Source organism: Epinephelus fuscoguttatus, linkage group LG9, assembly GCF_011397635.1.
Source record: "Epinephelus fuscoguttatus linkage group LG9, E.fuscoguttatus.final_Chr_v1".
Classification (NCBI taxonomy): domain Eukaryota; kingdom Metazoa; phylum Chordata; class Actinopteri; order Perciformes; family Serranidae; genus Epinephelus; species Epinephelus fuscoguttatus.
In genome coordinates this window covers 43,143,433-43,168,018 of record NC_064760.1, presented here as the reverse complement: position 1 = coordinate 43,168,018, position 24,586 = coordinate 43,143,433, and the positions used below count along the sequence as shown (strand labels likewise).

The 24,586-nt window shown below is 40.8% G+C and overlaps 1 protein-coding gene across 3 annotated transcripts; it reads left to right on the top strand.

The window, feature by feature from the left end:
• Positions 1-311: 311 nt before the first annotated feature.
• LOC125894711 (trypsin inhibitor ClTI-1-like) lies at positions 312-23,586 on the top strand. Of its 3 annotated transcripts, none has more exons than XM_049586299.1 (4): positions 312-421; positions 2,988-3,049; positions 4,757-4,866; positions 8,550-8,688. In XM_049586299.1, the coding sequence occupies exons 1-4, from the start codon at positions 373-375 to the stop codon at positions 8,599-8,601; spliced, it is 273 nt and encodes a 90-aa protein (XP_049442256.1). In that variant the 5' UTR covers positions 312-372; the 3' UTR covers positions 8,602-8,688. The 3 variants fall into 3 exon arrangements, with proteins under 3 accessions (XP_049442256.1, XP_049442257.1, XP_049442255.1); XM_049586300.1 differs by lacking the exons at positions 2,988-3,049; positions 4,757-4,866; positions 8,550-8,688 and adding exons at positions 19,188-19,249; positions 19,652-19,758; positions 23,448-23,586 and having other exon boundaries at positions 340-421; XM_049586298.1 differs by lacking the exons at positions 312-421; positions 2,988-3,049; positions 4,757-4,866; positions 8,550-8,688 and adding exons at positions 17,739-17,873; positions 19,188-19,249; positions 19,652-19,758; positions 23,448-23,586.
• Positions 23,587-24,586: the final 1,000 nt, after the last annotated feature.

The following is a 24,586-nucleotide window of genomic DNA, read 5'->3' as shown; positions in this document are numbered from 1 at the left end:
CAGTATGACATGTTCTTTAAAAAAAGTGTGATTGGTTGTCATTTTGTGAGTCTGCAGGGTGTGGACATCCAGTGGAAATGAAATGAACTGAGTCACAGTGGGAGACTGCTGATGGAAGGCTGAGACAGACACAAGTCATCACTGCTGCACTGTTGCATTTTTCAGTGGCAAATACCTTCGTGTTGTCTTCACTTTATGTCTGACGTTAATGTTCATGTGGGTGGGAGCACATCCCTAATGAGACTGACCACAAACATTCTCTTTGCGTCATCTAATCTGTAGCATTTCATTAATCATTGACAGGCTGTCTATAAAAGGAAAACACAATGTGTGAGACACACACCTGCTGCCTGAAGAAACCCACTGGAAGCCATGAAGCTGACTGTGCTGCTGTGTTCTGCTCTGCTGCTCTCTGTCTCTGGTGAGTTCATTAACAGCATCATAACATGATTGTAACAAGTCACTCTGTGTCACTATCTGCTTCAAACACTGTGTTCCTTTTGAAGCAGAAACAGCTCAAAGTGTAGGAAGTGTCCACTTGTTCCTAGTGTAGTTTTGTTGTAACATGGGAATTTTTGGCATACAAAACAGTACAGAAGAAAACCGAACACAGACAAAATGAAAAAAATAAAAAAGATAAAATAATATCACCCCACTTTTTAAAGAAGATAATATTTCAAGAATTGACTTGCTGTCTTTCTGAGATAGAAGTTTTTTGGTCAATGTATTGTTTAGAGATTGGAATGTGTAAGAACATTACAACTGGTAATCACAGCTTAATATAGGGATAACCCACTTTACTTCTTTCTGTGTCTAAAATGATTTTGAAAATGCCTTAAATAATGAGGACTGCATCTTCACACTGTAAAATAGTTAGTGTCCAAGCTGCCTTAAAATGTTTAGTTGACTTATCTTAGATAGTCATTTTGTGATGATTTAAAACAAATGAACTTTCCTAGTCACATAAACTTGATATTAATACCTAAATCCTTTAGTTATGGAACTAAAAGATATAAGTACAACTGAATTAAGATCAAGTTTACCTGACTAGAAAAGTTCACTTGTTTTGAATCAGGTTCAGTCAACTTAAAATTTTAAAGCCTAAAAATTTGAAGTTGAATGAATTTGAGAAAAAGTTGTTTCTTTTTACAGGGTCTGTCACATCAAACTGATGTTATTATGTAGACCAGCCAGACGGGTGATGTGTGTCTGTTTGTTTTGTTTTTTAAGTTAAAAATAAATACAAGTAAAAATATTTGTGTTTAGGAGCCCTGGCATGGCATAACAACTTCACTCTGGTGAATCATTTTTTCTCAGTTGTTGTTTTCTAAAGACGCTAACTCTGTGGTTCAGATGTCATCTTGCCATGGCTGATTTGACCTGGTTCAAGCAGACAGATTTATTTATCAATCAAATAACACACAGAAAACACTGATACCTGTCATGAACTCAGACCAGGGCCCTATTTCAGGAAGCAGGCTCAACAAACTCAGAGCCTTCTCCCGATCTCCGGTTTGACAAAGAGTTTTCGGTTCCTGAACAGCTGATCAGAATCAATTCAATCAACTCTGAGTACTCGCGCGTTCACGGCGAGCACCGAAAGACATCGTCATTGGAGTGCAGATAACGTGATATTCAGTGGCCGAAAGCAGAAAGCCACTTGTTTCATCCCAACTGAGTCGGAGATTTTAAAGACCGACAAAACAAAAAACTAACACGTCAGCTGCAGCTAAACAGTGTGAGGTGGGGTGGGAACAGACTGCAGAGTGTGTTAATAGGTAATGTGAATTGATGTGATGTGTTAATGTGTCTAATATACAGAAAATACAGAAACATTACTCAGAGTTCATATTTTAATATAATTTGCTGTATCCTCTAATTCAGCTGTAATCTGATGGAACCCAAACGCACTGGGCAGCAACTCAAAATCAAACACAAAGATATTAAACAGACTTTGCTTATACTTTCTTCATTCTGTCAATATTAGGCTGAGGTTAATTGAATTGCTGAACTGCTGTGAAATGACTTCTGATTTTCTCAGAAGTCTCCTTCTGGGTCTAATCACCTTCTCCTTACGCAACAGCCTCTGAATAAACTGTGCCCCAACGTCCACGACTTTATTCATTGAAGGACACGCCATGTTTCTCCCACCTGCGACACGCTCAGTCTCAGGCTTAGATGAAGCAGTAGTTTCCCTCATCTCAGGCTCAACATACTCGGAGTTTTCACTAATCCTGCTTTCTGAAATAGGGATGATTACGACACATGACCACAGATGCTGATAATGTCATGGTCTGTTCAAATGCAGAGTTTCCCGCAATGGGTTGTCTCCTACAGTTTCAGTAACTTCAGGAACTTAACTGACACAAGTCAGTACTGTCCATGACACCAACATGGCTTATTAAGAATTAACTTAAGGTTTATCACGCTGTAGACTGAAAGTTAGTCCTGAGACACTTCTTCTTTCACAGCTAAAAGTAGCATCTTTAGTTTTAACATTGTTTCCCCAGACAGAAGCAAAACACAAAGATCAACAAAAACAGAGGACGTTCAGAGGAACATGAGAGTTGGCTAGGTTACATTCCTCTGGACAAAAAGCTGGTTACATTACATTCTCACAGAATGACTTGTTTTGGGTGAAGGGTGAGGGAGAGAGAGAGAAAGAGACAGACAAAGAGAGAGAAAGAGAGAGAGAGAGAGAGAGAGAGAGATAGTGTTTGTGTGTGCATGCGTGTGTGCATGCGTGTGTGCATGTGCGAGTGGTTCAGACTTACTTTCGAGGTTCAGGTTAGAATTAGGTTTAGAGTGAGGGTTGGGATTGGACATTGGGTAAGGGGCTAGGGAATGTGTCATATCAGTGATGGTTCTCACACATATAGAACTAAAAATCTGTGTGTGTGTGTGTGTGTGTGTGTGTGTGTGTGTGTGTGTGTGTGTGTGTGTGTGCGTGTGTGTGTGTGTGTGTGTGTGTGTGTGTGTGTGTGTAGTCCTGTCCCTGCAGGCTGAGACTGTGAATCCAGACAACAATGACAGGATGACACCTAGAGAGGTGAGACTGCTGGGGGTGATCTGATTCTGTATTCTTATTTCCACGACTGGTTTACAGATTGAAAAAAGATAAAAGGGTTGATTTTCAAAATAATATTGTTGTATTGGACTGAATTACTTTCAGCTGGGTGTACCTAATAAACTGGTAAGTGATGTAAAATATGTCATTTGTTTGCAGGTCTTTGTAGTAAAAGAACAGAGCCCCAAAAGTCCTGAAAAGTGAGATTTTTTTTTATCTTGTGCGAACGCAAGAGACAATAACTAGTTCCCACAAGAAATTAACTGGTGTGCACCAAATAAAAAATATAATCTTTCAGGACTTTATAGCGGCTCCATTTTAAATAAACCAACTATTACAGGTGGGCTCAATTCCTTCAATGTTTGTTTATGACCAGAGCCATCGCAACTGGACAGGCAAACTAGGCAATTGCCTAGGGCCCCGAGCTGGAAGGGGGCCCCCAGAGACGGCTCATATTGGTCCATATCAATGACAATATGATGGAACCCCTACAGACACTGCAACAATGACAACACGTTGGAATCCCCCCTAATGGGGCCCCCTACTAGCTGCTGCTTGCTAGTGACAGTGGAAGTAGGGTGACCAAACGCCTCGCACTGTGCGGGACTGCACAGCATTTCTGTCTCTTTTCACGCGTCATGCAAATCGAGACCATGTCCCGCATGATTGGTTGCCACCGCGCTAGCATTGTTGGAGTACCGTAGTACTACAGTACCTCACATTACCACTACTGTGGGATAAGTTCAAAGTCCAATCACAAGAGGGTGAGTGTCCATGCGCCGTCCAATAATGGCACGCGCAGGTCAATAACGGCGCGCGCTGGCCACCTGGGACTCAATATGCTGCTTTCATGACTGCTCAGAAATACCTGAACAACCGAGCCATGGCGGCACACAGGTATGTGATATGTCAGAGGAGAAACGAGCCGTTCACATTTCTCTCTCTGTGTCAGTAACAGTCCACAAACCTCACCGCACTTTAGGGACTGTTCTTTACTTATGAAGGGACTGTTCTTTACTTGTCAGGGGAGGAGGGTGGCTGGTTGATTTTTATTTCATTTATTTATTTTATTTTGATCCCCCCCTATGTTAATCACTTATTGATGCTGTTTTTGAAGTATGAATAAGTCAATAAGTAATTTATTCCATTTAAATATCATTGATGCATTAGGCCTAAAGTGATTTATGTTTTTATAAATGACAAAAGGCACATCTGCCTAATTTTTCTCCAAGGTGCCTCTCGCCTGGGGCCCCCAGAGTGTCTTGAAATAGCCCTGTTTATGACTAACTCTGCACTCTGTCTCTGCACTGACTTCCAGTAAGTTTTAGGATTACTTTTGAGATTCCTGTTCTCATCTTTAAATGTACTTAAAGACTTGCCCCTGACACCTTGGATCTGTTCCTAGTAGACCCTCATTTCCACAGAGAATCTGCCACTCACAGTACCAAAAACTAGGACAGACCTACAGATAGTGCAGCTGCTTTCTGTAGTTCTGGATCTAAACTGTGGAATTTCTTGCTACTGAATCTGAGGACAGTAACATAAAGGCAACAAACATTAAATGTCTTGTAAACACTGATGAATGCACAAGTCCAAGAGGTGCAGTTTCTTTTAGAATTTGATTCAATAAACAATGATCAAAATCTGTGTCTTATCAATAATCATGTGACAACCTGTGTATGTGTCCAGCCTGACTGTGAGCAGTATGCACTACCAATTTGCACCAGGGAGTATGATCCAGTATGTGGCACTGATGGACGGACCTATAGCAACGAATGTATGCTCTGCATAGCGAACAGGCATGTAACATGCACCTACACACACACACACACACACACACACACACACACACACACACACACACACACACACACACACACACACACACACACACACACACACACACAGGTATTATTGTAGCAATATTATTTGCCTATGTATGTGTAGGGTTGTGAAACTGTCTCATTCGATCATGTATGCTAGAGTCTGCTCTCAGGTTTATCTAGTTGTTTTGGCTTCTGAGAACTTGCGATCACAAAAATTTACGTGCCAACCATATTGGACTAGCAGGCTGCAACTGGATACACCCACATCAGCGTGTTAGGGTCATGTCTTTCACAAAGTTAAAGTTTGCTTATGGAGTGGCGGTAGCTCAGTCCATAGGGACTTGGGTTGGGAACCAGAGGGTCGACGGCCTGTTCAAGTCCCCGTCCAGACCAAATATGGAGTGCGGACTGGTGACTGGAGAGGTGCCAGTTCACGTCCTGGGCACTGCCGAGGTTACATTGAGCAAGTTCCCTTGGCAGCTGACCAAGGCAGCCCACTCACTCTGACATCTCTCCACTTTGTGCATGTATAGGTGCTTTTGCACCTGTGTGTTAATGACAAAAAGAATGAAAAAAATTGAATTTCTCCTCAGGGGGATTAATGAAGTATATAAAATTTAAAAAAAAATTAATTGAAAAAACTTTATAAGTACATTGCTCCTCTGTGAGGAGATATTGATGACCATATGATTCTTTGGAACATGTGGTTTAAATATTTGTGCCTGTATGCCTTATAGTTCAGCCTAAAATTTCAATCACTGTGGGCATGTGGATCTGCACTGTAGATTGAAGTTAAGATGAAGATACACCTTTACTGATCCCTAGCACGGACATTAAGTTGTTTCAGTCGTACACAGATATACATAGATACAGATAACTGTAAAAAGTAATAGAAATAATACAGAAATGTAAGAGTTTCATAAACTAGAATAAGAATAGAATAAAAAAAAAAACTAGAGTACTGTAGACAAAAAGTAACATGGTAAAGTGAGTGGTGATAACAGAGGTGTGATTAACAGCAGCAGAGTCAACAAGTCTATGTAAACAGTGTACACCAGACTAATACATGATATGATAATGGTCCTTAGAGTTTGACTATATTAAGATTATAGAATGAAGTGCAAGACTCAATGTAACATATTAACATAGTATAGTGTAGTGTACTATGATATAGAATGGGATATGAGACAAAGTATTAAGTGAAGTGTAGCAATATCAGTGGTGGGACAAAGTCAGTAATTTGTAAGTCACCAGTAAGTTTAAAGTCTTCTTACTCAAGTCCTAAGTCAAGTCTCAACCTACACTTTGGGTTTTTGAGTCCCAAACGTGTCATAATGTGCTCTTCACTAAATGCAATGCCATTTTAACAACAACAATAATAGAGTAATAATAGATTATATTTACAAAATATCATGACTGCTTTTCAAAATTTGTACTAACAAGTTTGTTGGAAGCAGGACAATTTTTCCTTTATCAACAACCTTTTTTTTCATGACAAAAACGAGACAATGACGAGATAAAAATAGATCTTGATAATACAAACTAAGATAAAATCTATGTATCATTTTCATTGACGAGACAAGACGTAACAAAAATGTTAGTGGTGGACTATCAGACATTGCTTGCAGTTATCTTCAAATGCTGCGAGAGCAACAGGCTGGTAAACTCCAGCAAAAACACTCACACCAGAGTAGCGTCAACTGTTGGTGTGAGTTGTGAGCTGTAATTCAGCAGTAAATAATCAGTTGTGTGTGTCTGACTATGGATGGTGGAGCTGCTGAATGGATTTGTGGAGTTTGTTAGTTGCAGCAGTGGCTGTTAGCAGTTAGCTCCACTTGTTAGCCGCTGAATGGCAGCGAAGTGTACTGCAGCTGGACTCCACTCAATCCAGACTCGAGAAGGTTTATGAATTGTTGCTGTTGGACAGGCAGGTAGGAGGCTCAGTTATCTGTGAGTGTAGCTGTGCTGTAAGTGAACAGTCTTAACTCAGATCAGTTTTCTCTGACAGAGATGAAAGTTTAGTTTTAATCACCAACTCTGTGAGAGGACATGAGTTTAAACCTCCAGACTAACATGTTGCAGATTAAGAAAGAATTCAGGCTTTACCTAGACTAAAGCTATGAAGGATAAAAATGACTAAAACATGACTAAAACTAATAAGCATTTTTGAATCAAGACTAAGGCTAAACCTAATATAGCTGTCAAAATTAACAGTGGTTAGAGGCTGTTGCATACTGCAATACATTTTTGTTTATCACCAATTTACATGAACAAAATGGTCTTTGGTGTCATTTTATCCAGCTGGTGCTCAGTAATGTAAGTTAGTTCTTCATCCTGCAACTTGTTTAGATGCTGTCAGATTGGTTTAAACTAAGTGGATCTGAGGGATAACGTGCCAATTAGTGTTGATGTTTGTTGATCAAGGAAATGAAGGGAAACTAATTAATTTGTGGTACACTTTTTTTAATAACATACTTTTTAATCTTTGGGATGCACACATTTTGAATGCAATCACTATTAAATAGGCATTATTATCGATTATCAGTGCTAAGACTTCTGCTACACTGACTAGTATTTTCAGAATGCCGTTATCATTTTTAATAGTGGCCATTGGCAAATGGTCTGTGTCTCACTAATAAATAATCGTTTTTTGGTCCTGATCAATGGTGTGCATTGGCCTGCAGGCTGGCAGGGTCCTATGTGTCACACCACCCACCATCCCCTCCACCTCCGTCTTTTTCCTTATCCGCTGTGAGGGTCCTAAGGAGAGAGGGTTGTCGTATGCTGTAAAGCCCTCTGAGGCAAATTGTCATTTGTGATATTGGGCTTTATAAATTAAATTGATTGATTGATTGATTGACCAGTCCATTTTTTACTTGAATGAGTCCACTCTCTCCAGCTGTCATTCTGACTGCAGCCATAGCCCATATTATTATTATTATTATTATTATTATTATTATTATTATTATTATCATTATTATATATTTTTAAATCTCACACAGAGCTGGATGATATGAAATTAAACCTTCCAGATCAAAGTGTTGATCATTACGAGCATGAGAATTCCTATTACTGGTTCAAATGTATTTGTACAGTCCCTCAGTTGTACAGTCCCTCTTGTTCAGTTCATCGGCTGCACTCACGACTCTGTCCTCCTTCATGCTCAGATCTAACTCCACATCTAACTAAACATGCATGCTGCAGTCACTACCATATAAACCTGTACAGCCTGTTAGTAATGTGTTTGTTCCCCACAGGCTCTAACATCACATCACTATATATTTGTAGAAACAGGCAGGACACTGATACTGGCAAAGACCCAATGATAAAATGATAAGATGAGGATTACACACATCCATTATAATAATGTTAGCTACAAACAGAATATTTAATTTGTGACATCAGTGTTTACTTCCTGTTGTTGTTTCATGACACGCTGCAACACTGATAGCAGTGCTACAGAGCAGTCAATACTCGTTAGATGGAAAATCACAAAAATGTAGGTAGCTACACCTTTTTCTGCTTGTGTTTGGGTATTTCTTTCTGCTTGTATTATTGCTGCAATAACACCCTCACACGCATAAAGTACACACATGATCATACACATAAACCTAACCACAATATGCTGTAATGCTATGTACTCTTCTTTCCTACAGTGATAAGAAGAAGAATGTGCAAGTGGCATGGGAAGGGACATGCACTCCCTAGATGACTGTGGTGTGCAGTGACACACACACACACACACATCATATCCACTGCCTGCATTCTGCATTCTTAATAAAGTTACATACAGCACCATGTGTCTTGTGTATTTGTACTGAGCTTGTGAAACATGATATTAGTTCTGGTAAATGTAACACAAAGTTCATTTACACCCTGACCTGCATGTTGGATCTCTCTTCATCCTTTGGAACTTTAACACCCTGGCTATGTAAACACCAGTTTAGACCAGTCTGTACTGGTGGTACTTACTTCAGCAATTTACACTGACAAAAATATAAAGGCAACACTTTTGTTTTTGCTCGTTTTTCACAAGCTGAAATAAACGATATAATAGAGTGCTCTGACTGTGCTCTATTAGCTCTTTCTTTGCTAACAAATGTGTTCAGATCCATGTTAGTGAGCGCTTCTCTTTTTCCAAGATGATCCATCCACCTGACAGGTGTGGCTGATTAAACAGCTACACAGCTGTGCCTTGGGATGGCCACAATGAAAAACTAGCCACCAGCAAATATTTGCCTCCCATTCACTTTCATTCAATGTGAGTAGCGGGGCAAATAAAAAATTTGCCTCCAGTGGAAAAGCAAACAATCTTTGCATGGAGTCCAGCTTCGGTAAAGTTTGACTGGCAAAATCACAGCCTCAACCAATATCTATGAAGTATGTGTTGAAGAGGTACTGATACCCCTTTTCAACAGTCATGAGCTGACTTGGTTTGGTTTGGCCGTCAGCCCAGCGCAGCAGGGATTTTCATTTGCATTCCAACAGGATTACCTGCTTGAAGTTGTGTCTTAAAAGCAACACTTACTTTTCTGGAAATTTTATGCTTTTCTTTGTTTAGGTTGAAATGCTATTAATAAGCTGATGGTACACTAAAATGTAAGCAAATTCCACCAGAGATACAAACTCATAATTATACCATTCTCATATGGTTCTAAGAACACCAGAGTTTCTGCTGGACAGGTATTTTTGGTTTGCCTCTAATGTGCCATATTTATGGCCCAGGACAAGGTTTGGTGAAGTCCAACTAGAATGTCTCTCTGTCATCTGTTTGACTTTGTCTCACATTTCACAAACACGACCAAGTCTATATAAGTATTTTGGGGCTGTTTTTCAGAGCAGTTCATATTGGCTTCGAACCCTCCCCAGGCAATCTAGACGCTTGATTTGATGCTGTACTTCTTGTAATAAACCTTTTCTGTATACAAGCAAGACGGTGTCATCGGAGTCTCCTTCATCACCTTCACATCATCGCTATTTAATAAACAACACTAGTAACGTTAACGCTACTATCTAACGTTAGCACTGTCACTCTGAGCCTGATCCCAATCTCTGTGTTGACTGAGCCTGAGCTGGGAAACTCTGGCTGTCGTCGAAAAGTCCCTCCTATCGTCTTTTCCTAACCACTTTCCTTGACCTCGATGGAAAACGTCACGAGGTCAAGGGAAGATGTGAACGATAATTCATAAGGACCAGTGCTGGACTGGCCATCGGGCATACTGGGCATTTGCCCGTGGGCCGATGGTAATTTTGGGCCGGGCCCTTTTTTTTTTTTTTTTTTTTTGGTCATGTCATGATACGGGCTCACAGCAAGAGGGTTGCCGGTTCGATCCCGGGCGTGGGAGCCCTTCTGTGTGGAGTTTGCATGTTCTCCCCGTGTCAGCGTGGGTTCTCTCCAGGCACTCCGGCTTCCTCCCACAGTCCAAAGACATGCAGATTGGGAACTAGGTTAATTGATAACTCTAAATTGTCCGTAGGTGTGAATGTGAGCGTGAATGGTTGTTTGTCTCTATGTGTCAGCCCTGCGATAGTCTGGCGACCTGTCCAGGGTGTACCCTGCCTCTCGCCCGATGTCAGCTGGGATAGGCTCCAGCCCCTCCAGCCCCCCCGCGACCCTCAAGAGGATGAAGCGGTTAGAAGATGAATGAATGAATGTCATGATACGAGGGCCGATGCCCTGGGCCTCGGCTGCCAGTCAGTCAATCATACAGAGAGAGAGGAGATTGACAAAACTGAGAGGAAACTCAAAGGAGGTGCGGAAAAAATAAGAGAGAAAAAGAGACAAGCCCTTTAGGAAGATGCTGCCAAATGTGTTAAAATAACACAGATGTTTGCTGGCTATGGCGGAGCTTCTTCAGTGACCGCACCCGCACTGGCATCCAAAGCAGCCGCAGCAGGTAATGATGGCGGAGGTGGCCGTCAGCAGGTGGATGAAGCGAAGGGGAGGCAGGAGGAGAGACCCGCGGCCGCTGCATTATATGACGACGGCACAGTCGGTGCGACTGGAGGGGAATTTGAACTTCAGATAAGAAGTGATGAACTGCAGTCTACCTGGGTCAGATATGAATCAAGTTTGGTCGATAGTTTATTTTCGTTGTGCTTGCTAACTCTTAACACAGCATAGTTATGAGTAGGCCATTTGACAATTTAGCTGGCTGTTGAGCAGCATGACGGGGTTTCTCTACTGCTGGGCTGTTTCTATGATGTTATACTAGTGATGGTGATCTTAGTGCTTCAGTAACTTTATTTTATTCATTTAGTTAGATAAGTATAGTCTTCATTAGTTAGGTAGTAAAATATTTCAATGCAAATATAATTTAGATTGAATCAAATTAGGATTTGCCAGGACATGTGATGCTGCTCATTAACATAAAAGTGGCTTGGAGTTAAAAGTAACTACTTAAATGTATTTGTCTTTTATACATAAATATCCTCTTTATTCTAGATATGTTGTGTTTTTATCTTATTGTTTTTTTACTGACATGTAACAGCAAACTCTTGTGGACAATAATTACCTGTATTTTGTTTTTATTGTGGGCATGTTTCCATTCAATTTAAAATATCCCTTCACTTTTTAAAGGTTGCCATGTTTGAGGAAGTATTATGTGTTGCTGTGCTGTTTATTGATGTGGTGAGTACATAGTCTATGAAAATATTACTAAATCTGTCATTTATTCATTTTAATATTCATCAATGATGATGTCTCACCTCTGTTCCTCACTGTCCAATTTTCAGGATCCCATCATGCGTTCATTGTTCAGGAGGTTCACTAGACCAAGCAGCCTTTTGGGTTCCTCTAAGTAAGTACTGTATAGAATAATGGGACTGGGAGGATGGTGTTGGTTTAAATTTATTAGACAAGTACATATACACCAACAAGACAGTGTACAAGCAGTGTCACAAGAAAGTTTGTTTTCATTCATAGGCTTCATTGTCTTTCCATCAATAACTGGTGGGCGGGACTAGGCTCAAAATGCCCGGGCCGATTTTTTGTCCCAGTCCAGCTCTGATAAGGACTTAGGAAAAGACAACTGTGGTGCTAAGATAATCCGACTGCACTTATACTGGGCTACGTAATTATGTGACGGCGGATGCAAAAAAGATTATTCGACCACAGCCTCTGAGTTTTCAATTCCAGAACAGCTGATCAGAATTAGTTCAATCAGCTCTCAGTATGTTCAGCCTTAGGGAAGCGCGTTCATGGCGAGCACCCCAAGCCATCATAAGTGGAGTGCAGATAACGTGATTTTCAGTGGCAGAAAGCAGAAAGCCACTTGTTTCATCCCAACTGAATCGGAGATTTTGATGACCGCAAACCAAGACATGAATAAAAAATCTATTAGGTCAGCTGCGGCTACACAGCGTGAGGTGTGATGGGAAAAACTGCTGAGCGTGTTAATAGGTAATGTGAAGTGACGTTATGTTGTGTGATGTGTTAATGCATGTCCAATCTACAGAAAATATAGAAACATTTTTTATATCTTAACAGTGTTCATATATTTTAATATAATTTGCTGTATCCTCTAATTCAGCTGTAATCTGATGGGGCCCAAACACACTGGGCAGCAACTCAAAATCAAACACAAAAATAGGCTATTGTACCGACTAGTAAAAATTTGCTTATACTTTCTTCATTCTTGCGTAAGTTAACTGTGAAATAGTATTCAAAAAACATTTCATACCATAGTTGTCATTAACAGTACAATATCGTTATTTTTAGCAACAGTAAAAGTGTTAATTTTACAGTAACATAATGGTAACCCTGTTGCCAGTTCTTTCAAATTCCAACAGTGGCACTTGGACATTGTCCTGACATTGAGTTCTGGTCACATCACGTCACAACCTAAAGTCAACCAAATATCAATGTCAAAAGACGTTGGTGGCCATTTTTTCCAACAAATATTAGACAGGAAGTTGTTTCAGTAAAATGTAACTTACAGAACAGACACAAAATCCAGCTGCAACAGTGCACAGATTGCACTGTTCGAGGTTTGTTTTGTTTTTGTGCGCCATATTTCACTAAATACGGGAAAGTCACTGATATTAACATCAACTGCATTTTGTTCCATGAGGCTTCTTTGTGTGTATGTCAGTAAGGAGAAGCCACTGGTCTTTACCACACTCACTTTTTTCCACTGCAAAACTGACAGTACATTGTCACACAAGTGTAGTGCACATGCACAGTGTAATGTCTAACTGGTGTCAAACCCTCTGAACTGCACTGCACAGTTCTCTCCCTTGTTGCCTTCTTCAGCTGTTTTACATGAAGGTGTTACCCAGTCCACTGGCACCACCTACTGCTGATTCACATTTAACACACACCCAAATATAATGGCAAGGAAAAACACATTACAGTGATTCAGTAATTGCATAGTATCACACATTTAATTCAGTACAACTTTATGTAAGGGCAAAAATAAGCAGCGGCAGCAGCAGGTCAAGAAATACACACACAATAAATAAGATAAGAAAAAACACACTACAAATAGACATAAATATAGAAAAGACTCAGGAAATCAATTGAGAGAACATCATTTTCAGTGATGCCGAGCATGAACAAAGACAATAAAACCAATGCACACACAAAACTATCATGCAAACCAATTAAAACAATAATAGCAATATATAATTGCTAAACGTAGAAATACTGGATGATATACAGTACAGGCCAAAAGTTTGGACACACCTTCTCATTCAATGCGTTTTCTTTATTTTCATGACTATTTACATTGTAGATTCTCACTGAAGGCATCAAAACTATGAATGAACACATGTGGAGTTATGTACTTAACAAAAAAAGGTGAAATAACTGAAAACATGTTTTATATTCTAGTTTCTTCAAAATAGCCACCCTTTGCTCTGATTACTGCTTTGCACACTCTTGGCATTCTCTCCATGAGCTTCAAGAGGTAGTCACCTGAAATGGTTTCCACTTCACAGGTGTGCCTTATCAGGGTTAATTAGTGGAATTTCTTGCTTTATCAATGGGGTTGGGACCATCAGTTGTGTTGTGCAGAAGTCAGGTTAATACACAGCCGACAGCCCTATTGGACAACTGTTAAAATTCATATTATGGCAAGAACCAATCAGCTAACTAAAGAAAAACGAGTGGCCATCATTACTTTAAGAAATGAAGGTCAGTCAGTCCGCAAAATTGCAAAAACTTTAAATGTGTCCCCAAGTGGAGTCGCAAAAACCATCAAGCGCTACAACGAAACTGGCACACATGAGGACCGACCCAGGAAAGGAAGACCAAGAGTCACCTCTGCTTCTGAGGATAAGTTCATCCGAGTCACCAGCCTCAGAAATCGCAAGTTAACAGCAGCTCAGATCAGAGACCAGATGAATGCCACACAGAGTTCTAGCAGCAGACCCATCTCTAGAACAACTGTTAAGAGGAGACTGCGCGAATCAGGCCTTCATGGTCAAATAGCTGCTAGGAAACCACTGCTAAGGAGAGGCAACAAGCAGAAGAGATTTATTTGGGCCAAGAAACACAAGGAATGGACATTAGACCAGTGGAAATCTGTGCTTTGGTCTGATGAGTCCAAATTTGAGATCTTTGGTTCCAACCGCCGTGTCTTTGTGAGACGCAGAAAAGGTGAACGGATGGATTCCACATGCCTGGTTCCCACTGTGAAGCATGGAGGAGGAGGTGTGATGGTGTGGGGGTGTTTTGCTGGTGACACTGTTGGGGATTTATTCAAAATTGAAGGCACACTCAACCAGCATGGCTACCACAGCATCCTGCAGCGACATGCCATCCCATCCGGTTTGCGTTTAGTTGGACAATCATTTATTTTTCAACAGGACAATGACCCCAAACACACCTCCAGGCTATGTAAGGGCTATTTGACCAAGAAGGAGAAGTGATGGAGTGCTGCGGCAGATGACCTGGCCTCCACAGTCACCGGACCTGAACCCAATCGAGATGGTTTGGGGTGAGCTGGACCGCAGAGTGAAGGCAAAGGGGCCAACAAGTGCTAAACACCTCTGGGAACTCCTTCAAGACTGTTGGAAAACCATTTCAGGTGACTACCTCTTGAAGCTCATGGAGAGAATGCCAAGAGTGTGCAAAGCAGTAATCAGAGCAAAGGGTGGCTATTTTGAAGAAACTAGAATATAAAACATGTTTTCAGTTATTTCACCTTTTTTTGTTAAGTACATAACTCCACATGTGTTCATTCATAGTTTTGATGCCTTCAGTGAGAATCTACAATGTAAATAGTCATGAAAATAAAGAAAACGCATTGAATGAGAAGGTGTGTCCAAACTTTTGGCCTATACTGTACATGTTATGGTGAAGGTGTACAGTTAAAGCAGTTAGAACAAGATCTGAAATTAGGCAATTAAACAGCCATAAGGCTGGCAGAGGTACCAATTTTAAGCAAGCAGATTATTCCATGTATAAGGCACACTGTAAGAGAATGAGATTATTCCTAGTTCAGTTCTGATTTAGGGGATATGAAGCAACAACCTGCTCTGTGAGCGAATATGAAGATTATGTGAGATCAGAATCAAAACAGATGAAATATAAGGTGAAAGCATCTGTATCAAAGCTTTATGAATGAATAAATACCAAGGCTAGTCTCACCAAATGTGGCCAGCCGACCCCTAGGTATAGCTGTCAGCAATGGGTGCTGTAAGAATCACCTGTTATGAACCTTAGGGCTGAGTGGTAGACAGCATCCAGTGATTTCAGTGTGGAGGCAGCAGCTTTCTGTATATAACATCCCCATAATCCAAAACAGACAAAAATATAGATTCTACACTTCTTTTTCTGTGAACAAAAGGAAAACAGTTCTTGTCTCTGTACAGAAAGCCAAGTACTGTTCTCAATTTGGAGGTCAGGATGTCAACATGGTGCTTAAAATTAAGAGTGTCATCCAGCCAGATATCAAGGTATTTATACTGTGGGACTCTCTATGGATGTGCCATTTGCAGCAGTATGAATAGCCTTGATGAACAGCACTGATTTGGTTTTATCTGACTTAATTACTTACTTATGGTTATGTAATTGAAGTTGGAATCAAATCAAATGATGATTACAGACACTGGGCGTTTGAACTGTCAAATGGTGAAATGAATGACAGACAGAACTTTTGGTCCTAATCCCCCCCAATCCCCCTCCATGTTGCATATTTGTAGGTGCTAGGGGTTAAAACTAGGGCTGTCAGTGTTTATGCATTAATTGCGATATGACTAAGTACCGAATATAGGGCGTTTTTTTTTTTTTATCATGTTATTCGCATCCTACTATTTCATCTCTGCAACGCGCCATTACTTGTAGTCAAGCCGCTGCAGCAATGGAAAATAAGACACCACTGTGCTTTTGAATGGCTCATTTCACTTAAAAACAAAACAAAAAAAAACTCCCAGACAGCTCAGTTGACGAGCCAGCTAAAACTAGATATTTGTTTTTCCAGGTTGTTACTATTTTGATCCAGTCATGTTATGAGATGATCAGGGGCTGTATTCATAAACTTTCTGAGAGCACTCCCAGAAAGCTCCTGACTAACGGTGCTTTCACACCTGCCCTGTTTGGCTCGGTTGAATCAAACTCATGTTCGTTTGCCCCCTAAGTGTGGTTCGTTTGGGCAGGTGTGAACACAGCAAGCATACTAGGGTGCACACCTAAAAAACCGGACTGAGCCCTTCTTGGAGAGGTGGTCTCAGTCTGGTTACAAACCAACTCTGGCGCGGTTTGTTTGTGGTGAGAACGTGTTTCCACCTCAGTCTGAACCAACAGCAGTTGCATTACGCATTGTTTGGGTTAAACACGCATGGGCATGTTAAAGTCCTGGAGGATTATTAATGTGCGCCTCCTCCTGTACTGCCTTAATATGCACATTCCGCACATCCAGTGCATCAAAACATTGTTTTCTAGTTGGAGCCATGCCTTGTTTTCAAACTGTATGGGATGCCTAAAATGAACAATGTATGCAATATAGTACACGATGACCAGCGCTAAAATCAGCCTGCGTAGTTGTCCTTCCATTGTGACATCAGAAAGTGTTGCATCATGTTGCAAGTATACTCTTCTTCAACATTTTGTTTCCTTCCTGGATTTTTACCACATGGAAATTCTAACCAATCAAAAGCAGTTCGCTCACGCAAGGCATCTTATCTGGTCTGCTTGTAGAACACAAACCAACTCCAGGCAATTATGCAACTTTGTAACAAAATTAGTCCCCGATTTGGACCAAAGCAAACAAACTCTAGGCTCTGAAAGCACCCTAAGTCTAAAAATTCCAGCAAGGAGTCCCAGCTTGGAACTGATTTAGAAAAATTTTCAGCAACTCTGAGCCAGAAAGGGACAGAAACTTTAACCTTTGTGAGAAAGTGTGGTGGACCTCTTCGCTCAGTATGACATGTTCTTTAAAAAAGGTGTGATTGGTTGTCCTTTTGTGAGTCTGCAGGGTGTGGACATCCAGTGGAAATGAACTGAGTCACAGTGGGAGACTGCTGATGGAAGGCTGAGACAGACACAAGTCATCACTGCTGCACTGTTGCATTTTTCAGTGGCAAATACCTTCGTGTTGTCTTCACTTTATGTCTGACGTTAATGTTCATGTGGGTGGGAGCACATCCCTAATGAGACTGACCACAAACATTCTCTTTGCGTCATCTAATCTGTAGCATTTCATTAATCCACTGTCATCTAGTGTTCTGAGAATATTCATTCTCTCTCTTTGTCTTTCCACCATTTTCTCCTCTGCTTAAGAAAGTCTAAAAATTAGACAAATCTTTGCACTAGGAAGCTTTGCAAAGGGCCCAGATGATTATAACCTGGCCTTTACAATCCAGCCAATCACAGCACAGCTACAGTCCTGACTGAAAAGCCAGTTTGACAGGCTGTCTGTTAAAGGAAAACATAATGTGTGAGACACACACCTGCTGCCCACAGAAACACGTACACACACTGGAAGCCATGAAGCTGACTGTGCTGCTGTGTTCTGCTCTGCTGCTCTCTGTCTCTGGTGAGTTCATTAACAGCATCATAACATGATTGTAACAAGTCACTCTGTGTCACTATCTGCTTCAAACACTGTGTTCCTTTTGAAGCAGAAACAGCTCAAAGTGTAGGAAGTGTCCACTTGTTCCTAGTGTAGTTTTGTTGTAACATGGGAATTTTTGGCATACAAAACAGTACAGAAGAAAACCGAACACAGACAAAATGAAAAAAATAAAAAAGATAAAATAATATCACCCCACTTTTTAAAGAAGATAATATTTCAGGAATTGACTTGCTGACTTGCTGAGATAGAAGTTTTTTGGTCAATGTATTGTTTAGAGACTGGAATGTGTAAGAACATTACAACTGGTAATCACAGCTTAATATAGGGATAACCCACTTTACTTCTTTCTGTGTCTAAAATGATTTTGAAAATGCCTTAAATAATGAGGACTGCATCTTCACACTGTAAAAAGTTTGTGTCTGGACTGCCTAAAATAGATGTGTTTAGAGACCGTGTCATGACATAACTTTAATTTTTTCTCAATTGTTGTTTTCTAAAGACACTAACTCTGTGGTTCAGGTGTTATGTTCCCATGGCTGAGTTGAACTAGATTAACCAGGAATGATTACTAATCAAATAACACACAGATAACACTGATACCTGTCATGAACTCAGACCAGATGATTACGACATAACGACGTTTCCTGCAATGGGTTGTCTCCTACAGTTTCAGTAACTTCAGGAACTTAACTGACACAAGTCAGTACTGTCCATGACACCAACATGGCTTATTAAGAATTAACTTAAGGTTTATCACGCTGTAGACTGAAAGTTAGTCCTGAGACACTTCTTCTTTCACAGCTAAAAGTAGCATCTTTAGTTTTAACATTGTTTCCCCAGACAGAAGCAAAACACAAAGATCAACAAAAACAGAGGACGTTCAGAGGAACATGAGAGTTGGCTAGGTTACATTCCTCTGGACAAAAAGCTGGTTACATTACATTCTCACAGAATGACTTGTTTTGGGTGAGGGAGAGAGAGGGAAAGAGAGACAGACAAAGAGAGAGAAAGAGAGAGAGAGAGTGTTTGTGCATATTGGGAATAATAGCATTTGTACAAAGACAACTTTTTGTCCAGTTCTCAATTCTTCAAAGGGCTCTGAGGGTTCAGACTTGCTTTCAAGGTTCAGGTTAGAATTAGGTTTAGAGTAAGGTTTGGGATTGAACATGTGGGAATGTGTTATATTAATGATGGTTCTCACACGTGTAGAACTACAAGTGTGTGTGTGTGTGTGTGTGTGTGTGTGTGTGTGTGTGTGTGTGTGTGTGTGTGCAGTCCTGTCCCTGCAGGCTGAGACTGTGACTCCAGACAACAATGACAAGATGACAGCTAGAGAGGTGAGACTGCTGGGGGTGATCTGATCTGCCCTCTTTTTCTTCCGGTATCCCATAAATCCTTAAATTATCTCTCCATGCCCGACCCTCCTGGTCTATTGGCTTGGCTAGATTAGCTTGGTGCTGCATTAGCCGCTGGATTAGCATTGATGTTGCTTGAAGCACGGTCTCTATTTCCATCCTCAGTTGCTCTTCCTGTGGTTTCTAGCTTTTTTTTCCTTATCCACTGTGAGGGTCCAAAGGACTTTAGCTCTCTAATGCAAATTGTGATTTGTGATATTGGGCTTTATAAATGAAATTGAACTGAACTGAACTGAATTGAATATGATCCAATGAACAATGATCTAAATCTAAATGCCTGAGTGTTTAATCAATAATCATGTGACAACCTGTGTTTGTGTCCAGCCTGACTGTAAGAGGTATACAGCAGTCTGCACCAAGGAGTATGATCCAGTATGTGGCACTGATGGACGGACCTACAGCACCGAATGTGTTCTATGCCAGGACAACAGGCATGTAACATGCACCTACACGCACGCACACACACACACACACACACACACACACAAACACACACACACACACACACACACACACACACACACACACACACACACACACACAAACACACACAGGTATTATTGTAGCAATATTATTTGCCTATGTATGTGTAGGGTTGTGAAACTGTCTCATTCGATCATGTATGCTAGAGTCTGCTCTCAGGTTTATCTAGTTGTTTTGGCTTCTGAGAACTTGCGATCACAAAAATTTACGTGCCAACCATATTGGACTAGCAGGCTGCAACTGGATACACCCACATCAGCGTGTTAGGGTCAAAGTCTGCTGATGAAAAAAAACTCACTTTATAAGTACATTGCTCCTCTGTGAGGAGATACTGATGACCATATGATTCTTTGGAACATGTGGTTTAAATATTTGTGCCTGTATGCCTTATAGTTCAGCCTAAAATTTCAATCACTGTGGGCATGTGGATCTGCACTGTAGATTGAAGTTAAGATGAAGATACACCTTTATTGATCCCTAGCACGGACATTTAGTTGTTTCAGTCGTACACAGATATACATAGATACAGATAACTGTAAAAAGTAATAGAAATAATACAGAAATGTAAGAGTTTCATAAACTAGAATAAGAATAGAATAAAAAAAAAACTGTACTGTAGACAAAAAGTGACATTGTAAAGTGAGTGGTGATAACAGAGGTGTGATTAACAGCAGCAGAGTCAACAAGTCTATGTAAACAGTGTACACCAGACTAATACATGATATGATAATGGTCCTTAGAGTTCGACTATATTAAGATAATAGAATGAAGTGCAAGACTCAATGTAACATATTAAATGATCAGAAAGTGCCTTAGTCTTTTACTGCACAGTTCCTCTTACCGTGTGCATGATCTTGCATCTGTTGTGATGTAAACATAATATTAAGCTTACATTGTGCGCTTAATAGCTATCACTCAGTCCTCTTTATTCATTCCTCCAGCTTCTTCTTGATCCTGTTTATGAACTCCTGTGCCTCTGTCGGCATGTTGAAGGTGTGTGTTTGAGCTCTGTGTGTTAGGACCAGTTTAGCTGGGGTTATTATGCCGTGTCTGAGTCCCAGGCGTCGCAACTGGTGGTGCACTGTGTCATTTTTCCTCCGTTGTCTGTGCACTTCAGTTGCCAGGTCTTTGTAAAATCGCACATGCTGGTTCTTGTAAAGGACGTCTTTCTTCGCCTTGGATGCCTTCATCACAAGCATTTTCTGCTTATAGCTCTGAAACTTCATTATCAAAGTTCGGTGGCTCTTCAGTGTCCCGTCTTGGTCTGACGCGGTGCGCCCTTTCCAACACTAATGGGCGTCGCAAAGGGGCCAGGTCCAGCACCTCCGGTAACCAGCCCTCCAGAAATGAACAGGGATCTGGGACCTCGGCTCCCTCGGGCAAATTTACTAACCTCGATCTCGTTTCCATATCGATAACTTTTTCCTCCAGAGTTTTGTTCCGTCTTTCCAGCATTTGAACCATCTCTTTTAACTTAGCCTGCTCATCTTCCACTGTTAATCTTTCAGTGCAATCAACCAGTTCTTTCTTTGTTTCTTCAACTGCGGTCAGAATCCCATCCAGTCTGGTCAAAAATTCGGACCTCAGGTTGTTTATTGTCATCAGTATTTCTTCTTTAGCCCCACAGAGCTCGCTTTCACAGTCCTCTGCAGACCCTATGTCAAGGTTAGCATCTTTGCTAGCTTTGTGCTCCATGCTTTGCATCCCAAAGCCAGTTAACTTCACCTGCATAGGTATTTTCCCTCTATCCCTGTTTATTTTCCCAGGATTTGGCATCACCACGATGAGTCCAACGTTCGCTTACACTTTTCAAGATCAAGTTTGCAATTTACATCAGGATTTGTTCAAGTTCATAGCAGCAGGGTTGAACGTGACTTTCTAGCTCGCGGCCATAACCCTGCAATGCCATTTTCACCACAGAGTAATAATATATTACATTTACAAAATATCATGACTGCTTTTTAAAATTTGTACTTGTAAATACAAGTTTGTGGGAAGTTGTTGCATACTGCAATATGTTTTTGTTTACCACCACTTTACATGAACAAAACGGTCTTTGGTATCATTTTTTCCAGCTGGTGCTCAATATATTTGTTAGTTCTTACTGGTTCTCTCCTGCAACTTGATTGGTTGCTGTCAGATTGGTTCAAATTTAGTGGATCTGAGGGATTCATTGCCAACTTGCTGAGATGATTGGTGTTGATATTTGTTAATTAAAGAAATGATAGGAAACGAATTGGTTTGTGGCACACTTTTTTTTAAATAACATACTTTTTAATCTTTGGGCTTGCACACATTTCAAATGCTATCACTATTAAATAGGTGTTAGTAGAGATTATCAGTGCTAAGACTTCTGCTACACTGACTATATTCAGAATGCTGTTATCACCTTTTATAGTTGGAGAAACTTTACATTTCAATAATGCTGTGGTTAACGTGTGGTTAGGTTTAGGCACAAAAACCACTTGGTTAGGAAAAGATCATGTTTTGGCTTAAAATGCTGTGGTGGCACAAATGCTGCTAATAAACGGTGAAGTGTCTCACTAATGAACAAATATTTTTGTTGTTTGTTGGTCATCCATCCATTTTCGTAACCACTTATCCTCTTGAGGGTCGGGGGGGGTGGGGGGGGTGGGGGGGGGGGGGACTAGTCACCAGACTATCACAGGGCTAACATATAGAGACAGACAACCATTCATGCTCACATTCACACCTACGGACAATTTAGAGTCACCAATTAACCTAGTCCCCAATCTGCATGCAGACCTCCTGTCTGTCTTTGTAAGCTGAAACCATTTCCCTCCTTATTTACTTTATTTCACAGAGAAACAACAAATTGTGAAGGCAATAAAGCCCCCACAAAATAGCTTTTCAGACTTCAGTCTTGTGTGTGATTTATCCTGGCTTCACATGAGAAGAGGAAATCTCCGCTAGTCACTAGGCTAATTTATACAATGTAAAATGCTATAGCCTTGGGATAACAACATTAGCATGCTGTATTTTTGGGGAAAATGTGCCACTTGGTTTGAAATCTTTGCTATTAAGCCATGTTTCATGTGTGTTTTGGGTGTGTTTTGAATCAAATAAACTTTACAGCACCTCACAGAAACCCCACCACCGACTAGTGTTTGGAGGTGTAACTGCAAAGCGACACAGACACACCACTATAGAAGTAGAAATGCTCACAACAGCAAAGGCTACCTGCATAGGCCACAGTGTGGGCTCTGCATAATGCTGACACACAAGTATAAATTCCGTTGTGTTCAGATTAGCCTGGTGCAGGCTGCTTACTAAAATGATGTGTTTGTTCCCCACAGGCTCTAACATCACATCACTATACATTTGTTTAAAGGAACAGGCAGGACACTGATACTGGCAAAGACCCAATGATAAAATGATAAAATGAGGATTACACACATCCATTATAATAATGTTAGCTACAAACAGAATATTTAATTTGTGACATCAGTGTTTACTTCCTGTTGTTGTTTCATGACTTTTTCTGCTTGTGTCTGGGTATTTCTTTCTGCTTGTATTATTGCTGCAATAACACCCTCACACGCATAAAGTACACACATGATCATACACATAAACCAAACCACAATATGCTGTAATGCTATGTTCTTCTTTCCTACAGAAAAGAGAAGAAGAATGTGAAAGTGGCATTGGAAGGGGCATGCACTCCCTAGATGACTGTGGTGTGCAGTGACACACACATTCACACACATCATATCCACTGCCTGCATTCTGCATTCTTAATAAAGTTACATACAGCACCATGTGTCTTGTGTATTTGTATTGAGCTTGTGAAACATGATGAACACCCTGGCTATGTAAACACCAGTTTACTGAGGGTAGGCCTACTTCAGCAACTTACACTGACAAAAATCCATGTTAGTGAGCATCTCTCAGTTTCCAAGATGATCCATTCACCTGACGGGTGTGTCTTATTAAGATGCTGATTAAACAGCTACACAGGTGTGCCTTGGGATGGTCATAATGTAAGGCTACTCTAAGTGTATGGTCACACATGAGCGAAATTAACACCAGCAAATATTTGCCGCCCGTTCACTTCCATTCAGTGTGAGCAGAGGGGCAAATAAAACATTTGCCTCCAGTGGAAAAGCAAACTCACATCTTCACATCACGTGGAGTTCAACTTTGGTTAAGTTTGAGTGGTGAAGTTGCATGCTCAACCAGTAGCAAAGAAATATGTGTGGAGGAGACACCGATACCCCTTTAACCCCTTTTCAAACAGTCATGTGCTGGTTTGGTTTGGGCCATCAGCCCAGCGCTGCAGGGATTTGAATTTCCATTTCAACACTGCTTGAAGGTGTGTTTTTACTGATAACAGTTTGTCTTGAGCGATGATGTTTAAAAGCAGCAGGCTGATCCACGGCTTAAAGGATGACTTCGGTATTTTTCAACCTGGGCTCTATTTCCCCATGTGTATGTGTGCGTATGATTCATAGGTACAACTCGTTCTAAAATTGGTTCAGTATTGAGGGATCCGGCAACCGCGAGGTAGATATGGGGGCAAATGCGTCCCATATAAGTTTGCGCATTAAAAGTGCTTTTTTCGCCACTGACCAGTTCAGATTGCCAGTGTTACCTCTGTAAATAGCATACTAAGCCTTTCCCTGACCCTTCACCTCCTCCCGACTGTGACGTCATCTCGCGAGAGCTTTGCTTGTTGCTGGGAGAAAACAGAGGAGCCATGCTGAGCGCTGCTCAGAGTGGCACTGGTTGTCCCGGAGTACAGTTGAGAGTTTTACT